Source organism: Cupressus sempervirens, chromosome 11, assembly GCF_028749045.1.
Source record: "Cupressus sempervirens isolate cs-2001-9-10 chromosome 11, ASM2874904v1, whole genome shotgun sequence".
Classification (NCBI taxonomy): domain Eukaryota; kingdom Viridiplantae; phylum Streptophyta; class Pinopsida; order Cupressales; family Cupressaceae; genus Cupressus; species Cupressus sempervirens.
The window spans coordinates 450449451-450465828 of NC_143128.1; the positions used below are offsets into that span (position 1 = coordinate 450449451).

The following is a 16378-nucleotide window of genomic DNA, read 5'->3' on the forward strand; positions in this document are numbered from 1 at the left end:
TGAGAAAGGAGTACATGTCCCTATGTGGGCATGTATTTAGTGAAGTCTGAACAGGTTTAATAATGCCCGATACTCATTACTTACTAACCGTTTATTAGTAAGAGTATCGAACAACTTTTAAATATAACATTACACGTTATATAATAAACTGATATAATGATCTGATATAGTATTGACCTCCCGATGAAAACTAGGACATTGCCGATTTGATTGATATCCTTGTCTATTGGCAGAATCAGTATTAATATGAGAAGGGAGTACATGCCCCCGTAGGGACATGACTCTATGTGGCCAATGGCCACGTAGAGTCATGTCCCTACATGGGCATGTAATCAGTAAAGTCTGAACAGGTTTAATAATGCCCGATACTCATTACTTGCTAACAGTTTATTAGTAAGAGTATCGAACAACTTTTGAATATAACATTACACTATATATATATATATATATATATATATATATAGTGTGTGTGTGTGTGTGTGTGTGTGTGTGTGTGTGTGTGTAAAGTGTATAAACATATATATCTGAACTTGATATAACAAATGCCAATGACTTCTCTAACATACATACACACACACACACAAACATATATATATATAAAAAGTGTATAAACATATATATCTGAACTTGATATAACAAATACCGATGACTTCTCTAACATATAAATAATCATATACGTGTGTGTGTGTGTATGTGTGTGTGTGTAAGAGAGTAAATATGTATGTTTAGAGAGAATCATTTACAAAACACTTCTCCTGAAGCTATATATTTAACACTCCCTCTTAGCAAGGGAGAAGTGTAATATCAAAGTTAATCAAGTGTACTTATATATCCAATTTGTATCAATATTAATGATACTTAAACAGATTATCTGAGTTTTAACACTCTAAAATAGTGAATGATACAAAAACAGATTATCTAAGTTTTAACACTCTAAAATAGTGAATGATACAAAAACAAATTATCTGAGTTTTAACACTCTAAAATAGTGACTTGTCAAATAACTGTAACCACATTGTTATAACTCTATCATAACAAGTATTATGATCTCCAGCATTCTGGATCAACAACTACATTGATCATAATACATTTGTTATCAATGACTTCATTACCTATCATGATAACAGGCCTATCATTTGTAAGATCATCACCTTACAATGATTATCTTATGAATATATATGTCTATGAAAGATCATCACCTTTCATTACATATCTGATGCAACTATTGAATTAGAAGCATAAACACACATATGAATTTGAAACTTAAGTTCAATATTCAAAAAAATTACAATTTGATCATACCAAGTTTTCTTCTAAAATATTCCAATTTGACCTTGGCAAGAGGTTTGGTAAGAACATCCATTGTTTGCTCATTTGTACTTATCTAATCTAGTTTGATAACATCTCAATCTACCATATCCCTAATATAACGATAAGCTCTCTCAATATGCTTAGATCGATTGTGGAAAACTAAATTTGCCGAAAGTTTTATACAAGTTTGATTATCACAGTGGATGATAGTTAGCTTCAAGGGTTTCTTGAACAGCCCAACTAGTAACTTTCGCAACCATACTGCTTCTCTGGCTCCCATGGACGAGGCTATATATTCTACTTCAATGGAGCTTAAGGTAACTGAAGATTGTTTTCTACTGAACCAAGAAATCATCGCATATCCAAGACTGAAACAACATCCTGTGGTACTCTTACATTCAGCACAGCTGCCTACCCAATCAAAATCATGAATATCCATGAAGATTGATTTCAACTTGATCATATTTGAGTTCAATCCCAACTAAACCTCTCAGATATCGTAAGATGTGCTTATCTTCCATAAGATGTATCTTCTTTGGTTCACAAATAAATTGACTTAAAGTATTAGTTGTATAACAGATATCAAGACAAGTATTAACCAAGTACATTAGTGATCCGATGATCTACTTGTAGTAAGTAGGATCCGTAGGTTCAAATTCAAATCTGTCATCCTTTAGTTTATGAAGATCAGCTTCCATAGGAGTAGTTAAAATCCATCATTCCAAACTTAGTTAAAATATCAATAGTGTATGTTCCTTGATTTAAGAAAATGTAGTTTTCCCTTTGCCAAACTTCTCGGCCAAGGAAGTAATGAAGAAGTCCTAGGTCTTTCATATCGAATTCTACTGTTAGTTCCTGTTTGTATTTAGCTATAAGATGTTCTTCACCTGTTGTTAGTAAGTCATCAACAAATAATACAAGAATAATCATATCATCTCCATTTATTTTGAAGTATATGTTAGGATAAGCTTCATTCTTGGAACACCCTAATTTTGTGAGATAGTTTTCTATTCTTTCCTAACATGCCCTGGGTGCTTGTTTAAGGCCATATAATGCTTTCTTTAATTTACATACGTGAGAATTTTTGTCATGAGTGATGAATCCTTCTGGTTGCTCAATATATACTTCTTCTTCAATCTCATTGTTTAAGAATGTTGTTTTGGCATCCATTTGATGTATCTTCCACCCTTTGGATGCTGCAATTGCTATGATAGTCCTAACAGATATGTACCGGTCGATTAGAGCAAATGTTTCTTCATAATCAATTCCTTCCTTCTACGAGAATCCACGAGCTACAAATCTGGCTTTGTATTTTTCAATGTTGTCGTCAGGTGCATGCTTGATTTTGTATAGCCATCTAGAAGAGACAAATGATTTATTCTTCGGTTTGGGTACAACATCCCACACATCATTTTTTAGTATTGACTGATATTCTTGAATCATCGCATCTTTCCAAGATTTCTTTGACATTTGTAAGCTTTGTTTTGATGAGTTCAGAGAGTAGTGCTACATAGCATGAATGATTCCTTGTTCTCCTGTTTTCTCTAACTACTTCGTCAAGTTCTATATGATTTTCTTTTATCATTTTTCTAGCCCAAAGTGGTCTCTTTTTATTGTTAGGATTTTCAATATTCTCTAAATTTGGAATACGAGGTATAATATGTTCAGTATCATTCTCCCTCTCATTCTCTACTAAAGGATTCTCATCTAATTCAGTAGTAGGTTCTGAGTATGATTCATCAATGTTCTTGGAAAGATTAAAGGCAAAGTCTTCTTCAAATTTTACATCTCTAATGATTTCAATGGTTCTTTGTTTAGGGACATAGATCCTGTAACCTTTGGTTGATTCACTATATCAGATGAGTATACCCTTCTTTCCAGATGATTCCAATTTTGTTCTCTTTTCTTTAGGAATATGAATATAAACAGGACACCCAAATATTCTTAGGTGGCTTAAGTCTGGTTTGATTCTTGTAAATACTTCTTCAAGAGTTTTATTTTCCATTATTGAGTAAGGACATCTATTTTGAATATAAATTGTTGTACTAGAAGCTTCAGCCCATAAAGTGGTATGAAGATTTTGGTCATGCATCATAGCTCTGGTTGATTCAATAATGGATCTATTTTTCCGTTCTGCAACTCCATTCTGTTGAGGATTATATGGTACAGCAAACTCTCCCTCTTAATCCCAACAAAAATGCAAAAGTCTCTAAAGATTTCTGAGATGTATTCACCTCCATTATTTGATCTTAAGGTTTTGATTTTCTATCCAGACTGGTTTTTGACTAGGGCTATAAATTCTTTGAATTTGGATAATATTTTGAGTGATTCCTTTTGTTGAAGGAAGTAAATCCAAGTTATCCTAGAATAGTCATCAATAAAGATCACATAGTACAGAGATCCATTTAGGGAAGGTACAGACATAGGACCACAAAGATCAGTATGAATAAGTTCAAGTACAAAATTAAATTTGTGTTCACTTTTGGGAAAGGAACCTTTTGTGCTTTTACCTAGGGCACATCCTTTGCAAATACCTAAATGATCAAGTTTAAGACTAGGTAACCCAATTACATTTTTTTCCTATAGTTGATAAGGCACGGAAATGAAGGTGACCTAGTCTTCTATGCCATATTTCATTTCTATTTAATGCTTCATGATTTAGAGCTAAGTTTTGATAATTACAAAGTTTATATAGACTTCCATCTCTAAATCTAACGGATATGGCTTTCTTGATATTAGAATTCTTTGGCCACGATAGAACTTTATCTTCTTGGAAAGTGATTCGATCCTTGGTCAGCTAGCTCGGAGATGGAGACCAAATTTCTTTTTATACCAGTTACAAAATAAAACATTTTTAAGTTGAAGAGTAATACCTGAATGTAGTTGTATTGAACATGATCCAATACCTTTTACCGGGTGTGTCAAGTTATCTCCAATGGTTACTTCTTTAGATGAGTATTCTTCAAAGTTTCCAAATTTACCTCTAAAACTTGTGATATGACGTGATGCTCCACTATTAATAATCCAGGTGTTTTTGTTGGAATTTTATTCACTTGAGTGCTAGGTAGAATGCAAAGTTTTCATCTTTTTCATCTTTGATTTCTGCTAAAGCTGCTTGAATCTTCTTTCATTCTAGGCAGAAGTTATGTGTGACCAAATTTGTCACATTTGAAGCATTGCACTTTTGACCAATCTCGTTTCTTGTATGATTTGTTAAATTCCTTTCTATTTTGTTTGAATTTACCTTTCTTTCCTTTATTGTTGGTATCGATTTGAAGCGCTTGAATGTCTCCCTCTTGATTTAAATTAATTCCTCTAGAAATTAATCTAGAGATTCTAGACTCTTCTTGAGTGCATTCATTTTTAAGTAGTTTAAATTTAGGAAGATCAGGTCGACAGCTTAGACCACGAATAAAAGTTTCCCAAGATAGTGGTAGTCCTTTTAGTGCTATAATGCTTAGTTCTTTGTCATCTACTTGATTTCCCATAGTTGCAAGTTGATCTTTCAATTCTAAGATTCTTTAAAAAATAAGACATAATTGATTCTCCGCTATTCATTTTTATGTATAGAAGATCTTGCTTCAAAGTTAGCAATCTACTAGTGTTGTTAGTTTCGAAAGTATTCTTAATTGTAGAAAACATCTCAAAAGTTAATTTAAGACAATAGAGTGGAGAATGTGATCATTTACAGAATCTATAATAATCTTCATGGCTTTGTTGTTGTGCCTTTTCCATGTTTTATCTGGATCATTTTTTGGTACTGGTTGATTTGACTCTATATATTCTTCTAATTCCATCTCTCGTAGGACAATCATAACTCGAATTTTCCATGATGCAAAATTTGAAGCTCCTTCAAGTCTATCCTCTAACTTTATGTGATTCACCATTTTGAATAAATCAGAATCTTATATCAAAATTTTAATTTCTCTATCAGGATGGCTCTGATACCATGTATATGTTTAGATCTATTTGCTTTTGTTATTTCAATCTAATAGATAATATCAGAATATCTATTATAATGGTTTCAGACTGAATGTCTGGTATAACCGTCAATGAATAATTTCAGACTGAATATAGTATAATAATATCTGATATAATAATCAGACCGAGTGAGTATTGACCTGATATAATAAACTGATATAATGATCTGAAGTAGTATCGACCTCCCAATGAAAACTAGGACATTGCCGATTTAATTTATATCCTTGTCTATCGGCAGAATCAATATTAATATGAGAAGGGAGTACATGCCCCCATAGGGGCAATATTAATATGAGAAGGGAGTACATGCCCCCGTAGGGGCATGACTCAACGTGGCCAATGGCCACATAGGGTCATGTCCCTACATGGCCATGTATTTTAATATTTAGTAAAGTCTGAACAGGTTTTATAATGCCCGATACTCATTACTTGCTAACCATTTATTAGTAAGAGTATCAAACAACTTTTGAATATATATATATATATATATATATATGTATTTAACAATAACCAAAAGTTGCTCATGAATTCCTTTCTGTCAGTAAGATCTTGACAAAATAAACAAAACCTTACTTGTCAGTTCCCAAAAAGCTTAGAGCTTTGGAGATCACAGACAATCCCATAAGTCTCTATAATATTCTTTATAAGGTCTTCACCAATGAAAGAATGTTGAGATAGGGTAATCCTTGTCCCCCTACCTTTTTATAATTATGGTAATGGTTTTCAGTAGAAGAAATTCCATGGCTCTCAAAGAAGACAAATACAAAGGTTTTACACCTTCCTTGGTCAGCCGTGTTCCTCACCAGTAATTTGTTGATGACAGAAATCTAAAACAAGCTTCGATCAATGCACATCAAGGTCCTCTTATATTTTGAGCCAAAAAACCAACATTGACCTAAGCGTTATCCTCTTTCTAGCAACACCTTCAAAGTCAAAGCATGTGATTGCCAAAATCCTAAGTTTTGAAGCGAAGAAGCCCTTATGTGTTCAACTTGATATGACTTTGTTAAGAGGCAAAACATCATTATGCTTGTTAAATTCTTCATGGATAGATTTCAAAGGAAGCTATAAGGTTGGAATAGTTGTTTGTTGAAAGAAGCCAAGAAGCTGCAATTTGTTAAAAGTTTGCTCTAGAGTTCCCCAGTTTATCTTTTGTCCCTACTTAAGATACAGTGTAAAATGCCTAAAAATGTGAAGCGGACATAAAAGAATCTTTGGTCCACAATTGAGGATAAACAACGAATTTTTGGGCTGAAATTGTCAAGTTGAAGTACCAACCTAGTAGTGAACCTAATGATTTCTTCACAAATGATTAGCTCCCTCCCAACTCTACATTCTAGATCAATTTGACAAAGTGTAGCTTCCTATTGAATTGAAAAACTCATGTGGAATGTTCTAGGGCTTGATGTCTGCTTCTAGAATGATACCCCTTGAGTATCGTTTGACCTCTTTTAACTCCATATAAATTGCCAAGTCTCCCTTTCAAGTTAGTTATTGGTAATAGGGTGGCTGAACATGTCCAAGTTCAAAACAAGTCAGTTATTAGTAATAAGGTGGCTGACCATGTTAAAGTTCAAAACTCTACAAACCTGGAAGTCCTTCGTCAGTTCTTCCTCCAGACCTACGCTTCCAACTTGGTAAACCTTCTCCACTAATCTTTATCTATTAATTCAAGTAATCAAGTCCTTATGGATCTCACTCTAAATGGCTTGCCTTTGTCAGAGGTGTGGTTTAAATACCTTATCCCTAAGGCCAACCTCTTTTCTGTTATGTCTCCCAAAATAAGGCTCTCACACTACATTTGTCTAGAAAGACTTCCTCCTTGCAAAAGGGACTTTGAGTCTGTTTTGTTTGCTGTTGGACTCCTACAGACTTGATATACAACAAAAAAATTTATGAGGAACAAGACCAGATGGACTACCAACTTACTGCTAATCAGAATTTGTTGTAATTCAACTTCAGTGGAGCAAAAAAGGTGTGCCCAAGTTTGGTTGTAGATAGGGTTGCAATGAGAGGCAACAAAGGAGGTATTGCTGTTGCTTATGTGAGAGGTACATGAGTGCAAATTAACCATGTTGCAAAAGCAAAGGATGTCTACTAGGGAGCTCAATATGCTAAGAAGCATTTGGTATCTCATTTTACAATATAGGGGGTTCTCTTTATTGTTATCAAATGTCTTAAATGAGAGTCATGCCCCTCTTGCACTATTACAAATACAGTAAATGAGGCTTAAGTGACAAACAGAAGGTAATGAAGTGGTTGATAGAAAGGCCCACATTGGTGTTGTTGATTTTAGGCTTCAAAAATGGGCAAAAATAGACTTCCTTCCAAATGAAGATATCTGAAGTTCAATTCCTGAGACTCTTTGTAACCTTCATTGCCTTATGCTCTTCATTATTTTGATGCTATTACTATTAAGGATTCCTTTCATCAGCTATGTTGGCATGTGTGACATATTGATTCATTGAGGCCACTACCAAAGTAAGGTAATCATGACTTCATCCTAAGGATTTTAAAAATCTCTTCACTTATATTTAGAAAAGCAAGCATTTGAATTGAATTGTAACTATTACGTTCATCCGAACTCCAGAGGTTTTAGTCCCTGTTAAAAAAAATCTTAGGTGAGAAATGAGAGTTTGCATGATGCCTTAAGGCTCCTAATCTTCGTCAAGGGTTGTCTACTAGGAAAAAATAATTTTTAAGGGCTTAGGTGCTGGTTCTACTCTAGCAGCATGGGTAGAGAGGCTCCAAATTGAACCCTCCTCCTACAAAGGAATCTAGAAATTTTCCACCATTCAGCACATTTTTATGGAGAGATGGGTTGCAAGCTAGTCCATTTCATGGAAAGGGGTAATGGCTGGGACCTAATTTTGTTGATGGAATTTCCCTAATCTCCGAAGAGACGGAAAGTAAATGCTCAAATTATTGGCTTCAAGGTGACAAAGGAATGTATAAACATTTAAAGGTTTTCAAAGCAGAGAAAACCAAAAACAAAGAAGAGAGAATCTTTTTTTAGAGGCAAAGAGAACTTTGTTAGATTTCAATCAGGCATTTATAATTACATTGAAGAGCAATGAAATGACAAATAAGTCAATACTTGGATGGATTATGGTACTACAAATTGGTGTTTACAATTTGATCATTGGCTTTCCAAAAAATATTTAGCCCTTCCATGGCAACCAAATTTCATTGCAATCCTTTAATTGATTCCTTGAATATGATTTCCAAAAATTACACAGATAGACTGCTAATAGTTATGTGATAATGATTAAACTAGAGGCAGAATTTTTGATGAAAATCAAAATCAGAAAACCAATTACAGAAATGTGAACCACTTACAATTAGGACTGTTCTATTAATTTGTCACATATTGTTGATACCTTAGAGAAGGGGAGGAAAGAAAGATATACAGAGTATAAGCAACATCAGTTTTTTATCATTAAACTCGTGAGAGGGATTTCATCTATGTTTAAGTTTAAACCATATTCAAAAAGAAAGCCGTGTGCAGGAATAATCTGGAAATTTGAGGTCATTTGGAAACTGAAAAATACATGGATAAATGAATTGGAAGGAAGTTGTAAGCAAAAGGATTGGACTAAAAAATAATCCACAAATTTTTAGAAGGTGCTAAGCTACTTAATCAATAACGAGAGCATAGCAATTAAGGCAAAGGAAGCGGGAAGCAATCACTACCCGACCACCAGGCATCCTAATAATAAATATGGTTAAACAGTACAACTTTTCCTTTATTTTTTCAAGATATGGAGCTCAAAATAACACAGAATCAACTTGGATACAGAATATACTACAAAAAGGATTAGCCAAATAATGACTAGGGGTATTTTTCCCAGAGCAGGCCAAAAAGATTGATCCCTCCTCATAGCCTTAAGGTCTATTGATCCAGAGTCCAGGCACTAGATGTTGCCATTCAATTCAATTAATTAATTCAGATTTTGCCTGAAACGAAGTATTCAATAGATCATAAAAACCTCATCGACTTGTTTAATTGAGTGTGGAAGAGAACCTAATTTTCTTGCTAATAATATGTTAATAACTCCATATCACTAAAGCAGTTTAACATGCCAGACTTCCAGCATTGATGCCATTTAATGACAGTTTGAATATCATATTTTAGTGCATATGAAATTGGTTCATTGGCTCCTAAATAACAATAACATATCATAATGGCAATGAAAGAAAAACACATCCGCTATGTAGGCTCAACCTAGAGAGAGATGGCAACTAGCCAATGACAAATAAACCAGGAACACCAGTACAATGTCCTGCTACAAAGCATGCAACTATAGACAAAATAGAGAAAACAAGCAAGTACATGCAATCAAGAATTACAGAAAATTCAATTGTCAAATACAATGGACTTCAGATGTTTACGAAATCAAATTGAGGAGCTGAAATGAAAACATAGAGAACAGTTACAGAACTGCTCCTGTTTAATGCCTGGGCTATAAAATGAATAATATAGATATGACCACAAATAGTGTCCCTCCATTTATTGGATTTTGACATGGTGAAGCTCAAGGCAATTGAAAACAATTAAAACAATGAATAACGAATTCAAAATTCAAATCAGTGTTTTCAAATGCACAGTTGATTGACTTGATTTAGAGGACACACATAAAATATATATTAACTACAATAAACCAATAACACAGACTGAAACCAAAATTAGTACAAACATTAACAACCTCCCCAATACAAATAAAATTATCAAAGAATTCCAGTATTGTGTCACCTCACACTGAAACGCCCATGATAACATTATATTATGAAAAAATTAAAAAGTAGAACCAGGCAAATAACTATGTAATAGGTACAAAAGAGTGCAGTTTCAAGTTACACTCTACAGCAATAGAACTTTCTCTAAATCAAATTTGCAACTAAAAATTGCTTAATCCAGCATATTGGAAGTTAGAAATAATTTGATCATTAGAATATGACATACAATGTCAGTTGGCTTGTTCTGGCTATACTCTTTGTTCTTGGATTCCACCACCTTTTCAAGTGTTTCTTGGTCCCAATCCTCCATAGTTTCTACATGCAACACAACTACACATGTTAGCACTCAATAAACACAGGAAAATAAGCCTTACAAATTAATCATGTTCTACATTTAATACCTTAAAAAATAAAAATCATGAGACATCTTTAAAAATCTCAAAATATAAAGCTCAAACTGAGAACCATCCCATCCATTTTCCTAGGCATAATCCATAGGGGCAAGTAGGTCTCAAGCAAGTGATCGGGCCCATGAAGTTACTGGATCTCCCATTCATGATGGCAAATAATCAAATACTCTCAACCTAGCACAGGCAGTAGACTGAAGCTAAACTTCATATGCTAAGTATTCCCATTTATACAAATAGCATGCTAGTATTTGAGCAATCTGTCAAATGATTCCTTTCCAGGTGCCCAATGATCATAAGATATGTGAAACACACAGAAGAATGGTCCTAAACATCTTATGATAAGTATTAATCATTTTGAGACAAATAACAAACTGGCATTCAACTAGATTGTGAAAAGATTCCCTTGCAAGATGGGAAATGATCACAAGATATAAGTCAAACTCTTAACTTCCATCATCTGTGGAAATAAACGACAAAAGTGAACTGTCAATCAATCAGCTCACTACACAGCCATGCAAGTATTTGCAGACTCTTCAAAGATGTTCTTAGATGGTGATACAGCTGATTGCCTTGTACACAAAACCAAAATTTTATACCAAGCAACAAAGTAAGAACAATATTGATAAAAGATTCATATCAAAGAGAATAAATAAATTGACAATTGTAGGGTGCACCTTCATCTCGCTTGTCACTGTAAATATCAATCTTTTCACCCTTCCGTTGAACATTTAAATCATGCGAAAACTTGCACTTAAAACCCTTCGCACATTGTCCAGCCTTAAAGAATTCACATAGTATAGATTTAGGATCAACACCTGCAGTCAAGATCAAAATTATTCTATATGTGCAAGGATTCTATGTTAGAAGAATACAAGCTTCTTGAATTGGAAAAATAAACTACAAAATTAAAACATGCAGAAAACACATAGGACAACCATAAAAATTATAATAATAATGCTAGCACTATTGTGATTGTGAGGATCGTCAAATCCTACGTTAAACTTCCCACCATTTCAAGCCCTCCTTCCAGACTGCTTGTGTGCGATGTAATGATTGAGCTTTTCATTTCTTTACCCAAGGACGGAAGGAAGAGCTCAAAACAATTTAAAGACGGGAAATAAAATGGGGGACATGAAATGATGGATCGTCATGTATGAATTTCCAAAATTTTCCAAATTTCTTTCTGGGCCAATTAATGATGATAATAAGATATCAATTCGTATACGTTCATCATTATGATGAGGTTAATCACTCTAAAATTGTCGATGCACAGACCTGTTATGAAGTTCAAAGTGCTCAAACTAATAAATGATGATCCTCTCAATTACAGTTTTTAATTCTACACATCTGTGGAACTTTCAAGCATATTTCTCTCTTTTAAATTCTTGATGACGAGACTGTAAGAAGGCCTCCGCAATTCGGAAACTTAAACTCCATAACTAGCAATGCTAAAAGCACGCCTTCAATATGGTGTTAGTCTCTGAGACAGTTTAATAAGGGCCATCTTCGACTATCAGCAATTTTATTAGTTTATACCCTCCAAACGTAAACTCGATCTAGTCGACCCTAAATACAACCTTTGCTTTTTTAAACCACTTTATTCCCCTCGCAGATTGAAAAAACGGATTACGCGCAACCAGAAGCAAGCAAACTAATAACCTTGATGACATTAAAAAATAAAAAATAACTCAAAAATATATTAGATAAAATTGGCACCAGGTGGAACTTTGGGTTGACTGACGGCAACTTTAAAAAGATCGTTCAACTCCTTCTCTCGTTGTTTTTCATCTTCCTTCTTCTTCTGCATCCACCCAAAAACAAAATTTTAGCCTAGAAACAAATCATTCAACAACCCTCCATAATCGCTTTGCAATTTACTTAATCGCCAAAAACACTGATACGGTCCAAATCCAAATAGTGTTGTTACCTTGATTGTATCTTTCGGGTTATTCTTTGGCTGCGAAGCTTGCTGGATACTCTGAACATATTTCTGAACATTTTTGCTCTTGTTCTTGTTTTTCAAGCCGAAGGTTTTATCCTCCACAACCTTCTGTTTTTTAGCCAAATCAGCCTTCGATGCTTTAGGAGGCATAATGAATCACAGCAACACACCCTGAAGCCTACTCTAATATCCGCATCCGAAAAAAACCCTCGTTGATTGGCAAATTTAGTTTAGATTATGAATAGATAACAGAGGGTTTAAATTTGACGAACCAAGGCCAGAAAAACTTGCAATGCTGCCCTGCTTCGACTGCTCTCAATCTCTCTCTCACAAAACCTTAGCTTCTGCTAAATCCCACCTCATTAGTAAAATTTGCACATGTTTTAGTCCCGGAAAAGCACTCACCATTTCAACTTACGGAGAAAGGTTTCCCTTTTTTCTGCTCTTCTTGTTTATATGAGATTGAAGCTTTTCCAGTGTGGATGGGGCGCCGATGGATGGTGGAACAAGTGAAGTCTTCATGAACCCACTATTTTGCTATGAAATGTCTATAGGACCTTTTTCATTATAATTGGAATGATTTGCAATGAAATCTTTATAGGACTCCTTTCACTATAATTTATTATTTATTTTATTATAATTATAGTAAATTGTTAGAATATTAGTTTGGAGTCTTATTGTCTTGGCCTTAGGCCTTCTTTTGTATGTCATGATTTGTTCTAAATAAAATTTTTACTTCTATTTTTGAAAAAAAAGACTCCTTTTAATGAAGTAAGAGTGCAATGGGCAGGAAGAGAGTGATTTTGAAAACACCTTGGACTGGTTTATATGATTAACTTGAACAAATTTCCACAATCATTCATAGTAGGATGCATATTCTGGATTCGATTGTGTACCATGTTTTTGCATCAACGTTTCGGATCACACTCAGTGATCCATGATCAGAATGAGAAGAGCTAGAGGATAGAAATGTTTTTGCCAGTTTTGTTCTTATTGGTCTGCAGCTGATCATTTCTCTCCTCTAGCTCTTCTCATCCTAATGATGGATCACTGAGTGTGATCTGAAACGTTGATGCAAAAATATGGTACACAATCAAATCCAAAATATGCATCCTACTAGTTTATATGATCGCTTCAATGGAAGAAGCCAAAATGCATAGTGATGCTAGGCTCAAGTTCAAAGCTTTAGATCTAGGGATGGCAACATTGGATTGTGGCCTCAAAATTAGAGGTTTGATTATTCTAGTAATGATAATGGAAGGCAAAGGGGATTTTTTAAGAAGACCCATGATAAGGTTTCTTCATAACCAAAAACGATTTAAGTTCCAAAAGATTGAGAAGAGGTTTTGGCGATCGAAGGCAGAGATAACAAACCTGAAAGTGGACCAAAAGATTGAAAACAATGAGAAGATCATTCATACAAGGATGACATTGACAAGGGTAAGCAATAAGCAGTGGCTAGAATTTGTGGCTTTTTTTTTATAAGAGAAAGTTGTGACTGCAACATGGTTAGGTCCATGGCCCTCTCTTAGCAAAATTATTAACTAGTTCAAAGAAAATTGAAGTGAGTTTAGTTCCTTTAAAATAGTGGTGAATGGGTTTGTTTTAGTGTTGTTTGAAACCAAGGATGATTAGGAGTGGATTCTTCAGAATGGTCATTACATGTTTGATGATAGAGGGTTATATGTAAAATATTATACCCAAATTTTGACCTAAAAATGGAATAAATGAAGGTTATTTTGATATGAAAATGTTAGGAACATTGGTCAAAATTAAGGAAGTTATGGACCCCGGTGGATCTCCTAGTGCTCCTAAGACTCTAGGTTTGGCGGTAAGAATGTTATGAGTTTCCAACCTAAGTTGTCTGAAGTTTAGAAAAGGGGAGTGAGATAGCCCCTAGGGGTCGAAAAGGAAGAGAAGAAACTAGTTGATGAAGGTAAAGGAAATGACTTTGGAGCTAAAGGTAAAGATCTAGTAGAGAATAGACTACGTGAAGAGATTATATGGAAAATGGAGATAAAGAGGGATGTAGATCTATAAAAGTGGGTGGAAAGGAATGAGGAGTGGGTGTTTGGCCATGGACTAAACTGGAAGAACCAATGGGAGAGGATAGGGATAGAAAGTAAGGAATGGATCATATTTTTACCAAGGAGTGGGATGGAAAAAAGCATCAAGAAGCCATGAGTGTTTATGTTCAATGTTTCCATGAAATCCCATTTTCAATCTAGTTAAATGCTACCTATTTGGTAGAGGAGGGATGTGATAGTGATGACAATCATAATTTTGAAGTCTCCAATGAGGATGGGGGTAGAGATGTTAATGTAGACATGAGCGATTATGGAATGGTACATAACCATCGTGAAGGCATATCTCAACAGAATGATGACCTTTTAGATGGATTTGTCCTAGATTCAGCTCCAATGGTTGGGAAAATAAGTAACAATGTTGGAGAGTAGGGTTTTCTTATCTCATATTTAAGGAACATGGTTCCAAGTTACGAGGTTCATATTGAGGAGGTTTGTGATCTTCTATCACTGAATAGGATTTGCTCATATGCAAAGGAAGTAGTTTTTAAATATATTAAGATTTCTCCAATCGGGAACTTGGATAATATATTAGAGGAAGCTTGAGATGGTGAGGAATATCTTTATGATTCCTTTGAAGTTGTTGGAGAAGATTATAATTTAGGTTTGATGGATCCTCATTGGGGTGCAAAGGAGGAGAGGACCTAAAATAATAAAGATGAAGCTAGAACAAATTGGTAATGCAACAGACCTAGCGAAATTGTTGAGATCAGGAAAAGGATATGCCTTTTCCTTGTAGCAATGAGGCCCCTTTCATAGAATTTAAGGGGTTGTAATGCCCCTAACAAGATGCACTTAACTAAGCAATATCTTGATCAAGTGCAGCTACATATGATCTTTCTCTAAGAAATGAAAAGGGAGGAGGTTGTATAGTCTTTTAAGAAATATTTTACGAAATGGAAAGTTATTTGTATGGGATCTGATAGTGCATCTAAGGGTCTAGGGGTAATGTGGGATAGAATATGTTGGAAATTACTTTGATTAAACAAACTAAAAATTGAGAGTGGTTGGGACTCCACTCAAAATAATTGTTTTCTTCTTTCTTTGTTCCAAGTATTCTATGGCATGAGATTTTTGCAATCTTGGATCAAAGAAAATATGACTTAATTCTCTTGGGGTGACTTTAATGAAATCAATAGTCCAAATGAGGAAAAAAGGTGGACTTGGATGGTCGAGCCAGAGTTGATGTGAAATGTGTGAATTTGTGATAAGAAATGGTTTAATGGATTTGGAGCTAAGGATTAGTGAGTATACATGGACCAACAAGAGAAGTGGCTTCCTTAATATTTCAAATAATTTAGATAGGTTTATGTTGGTTGGGAATTAAGAATTAAAGGATTGGGTCTCTAGTGTTGAGATTCTACCAATTATGGTTTTATACCACTATCCCAATATATTCTAGAATCCAAGAGGATTCAATTCCTAAAAAAATTCCTTTTAAATATGAAGCAAGATGGTCTAGATTTTGTTGCTCAATGGTGAAATTTTTCTCTAGTCAAGAAAGGTAACAAAACCTCTAGAGTTTTTAAAAAGATAACATTATTAAAAGACCAACTCAAAGTGTGGAATAGGGAGGTCTTTAGGATTATATTCGTTGAAAATTTTAATCTAGAATTTCATCTTGTACACTTGAACTCTAGAATTATTGTTTTGATTAAGTAAAAACAAGTTTTAAAGGATCTAAAACCTTTTGCAAAGTAGCTAACAATAGGAGCAAAGAAGCCAACAATTGAAAGAATAGGAACCTTGATCAGTTAAGCAAAGATCTTCAAAAAAGGATGGATGGTCTGGATGCTAGAGTGAGTAACATGGAGAAAATAGTCAAGAAACTGGCAAATCAAAAATGCATTATTTTGAAGACTATGGCTGATAATTTCAACACCTTATTGAACAAGATGGAACAGAGTAGAGGC

The 16378-nt window shown here is 34.4% G+C and overlaps 1 protein-coding gene across 1 annotated transcript in view; it reads right to left on the reverse strand.

Moving 5' to 3' along the window:
• LOC149530350 (Zinc finger C-x8-C-x5-C-x3-H type family protein) overlaps window positions 1-12951 on the reverse strand; it is a 36622-nt gene extending 23671 nt beyond the window's left edge. Inside the window, exons 1-4 of the mRNA XM_089811710.1 lie at window positions 12367-12951; window positions 12156-12240; window positions 11114-11254; window positions 10256-10344 (exon numbers count right to left, since the gene is read on the reverse strand). Of these exons, the coding sequence (XP_089667836.1) occupies window positions 10256-10344; window positions 11114-11254; window positions 12156-12240; window positions 12367-12531 (480 nt within the window). The 5' untranslated portion in view covers window positions 12532-12951. The remainder of the gene's footprint in view (window positions 1-10255; window positions 10345-11113; window positions 11255-12155; window positions 12241-12366) is intronic.
• Window positions 12952-16378: the final 3427 nt, after the last annotated feature.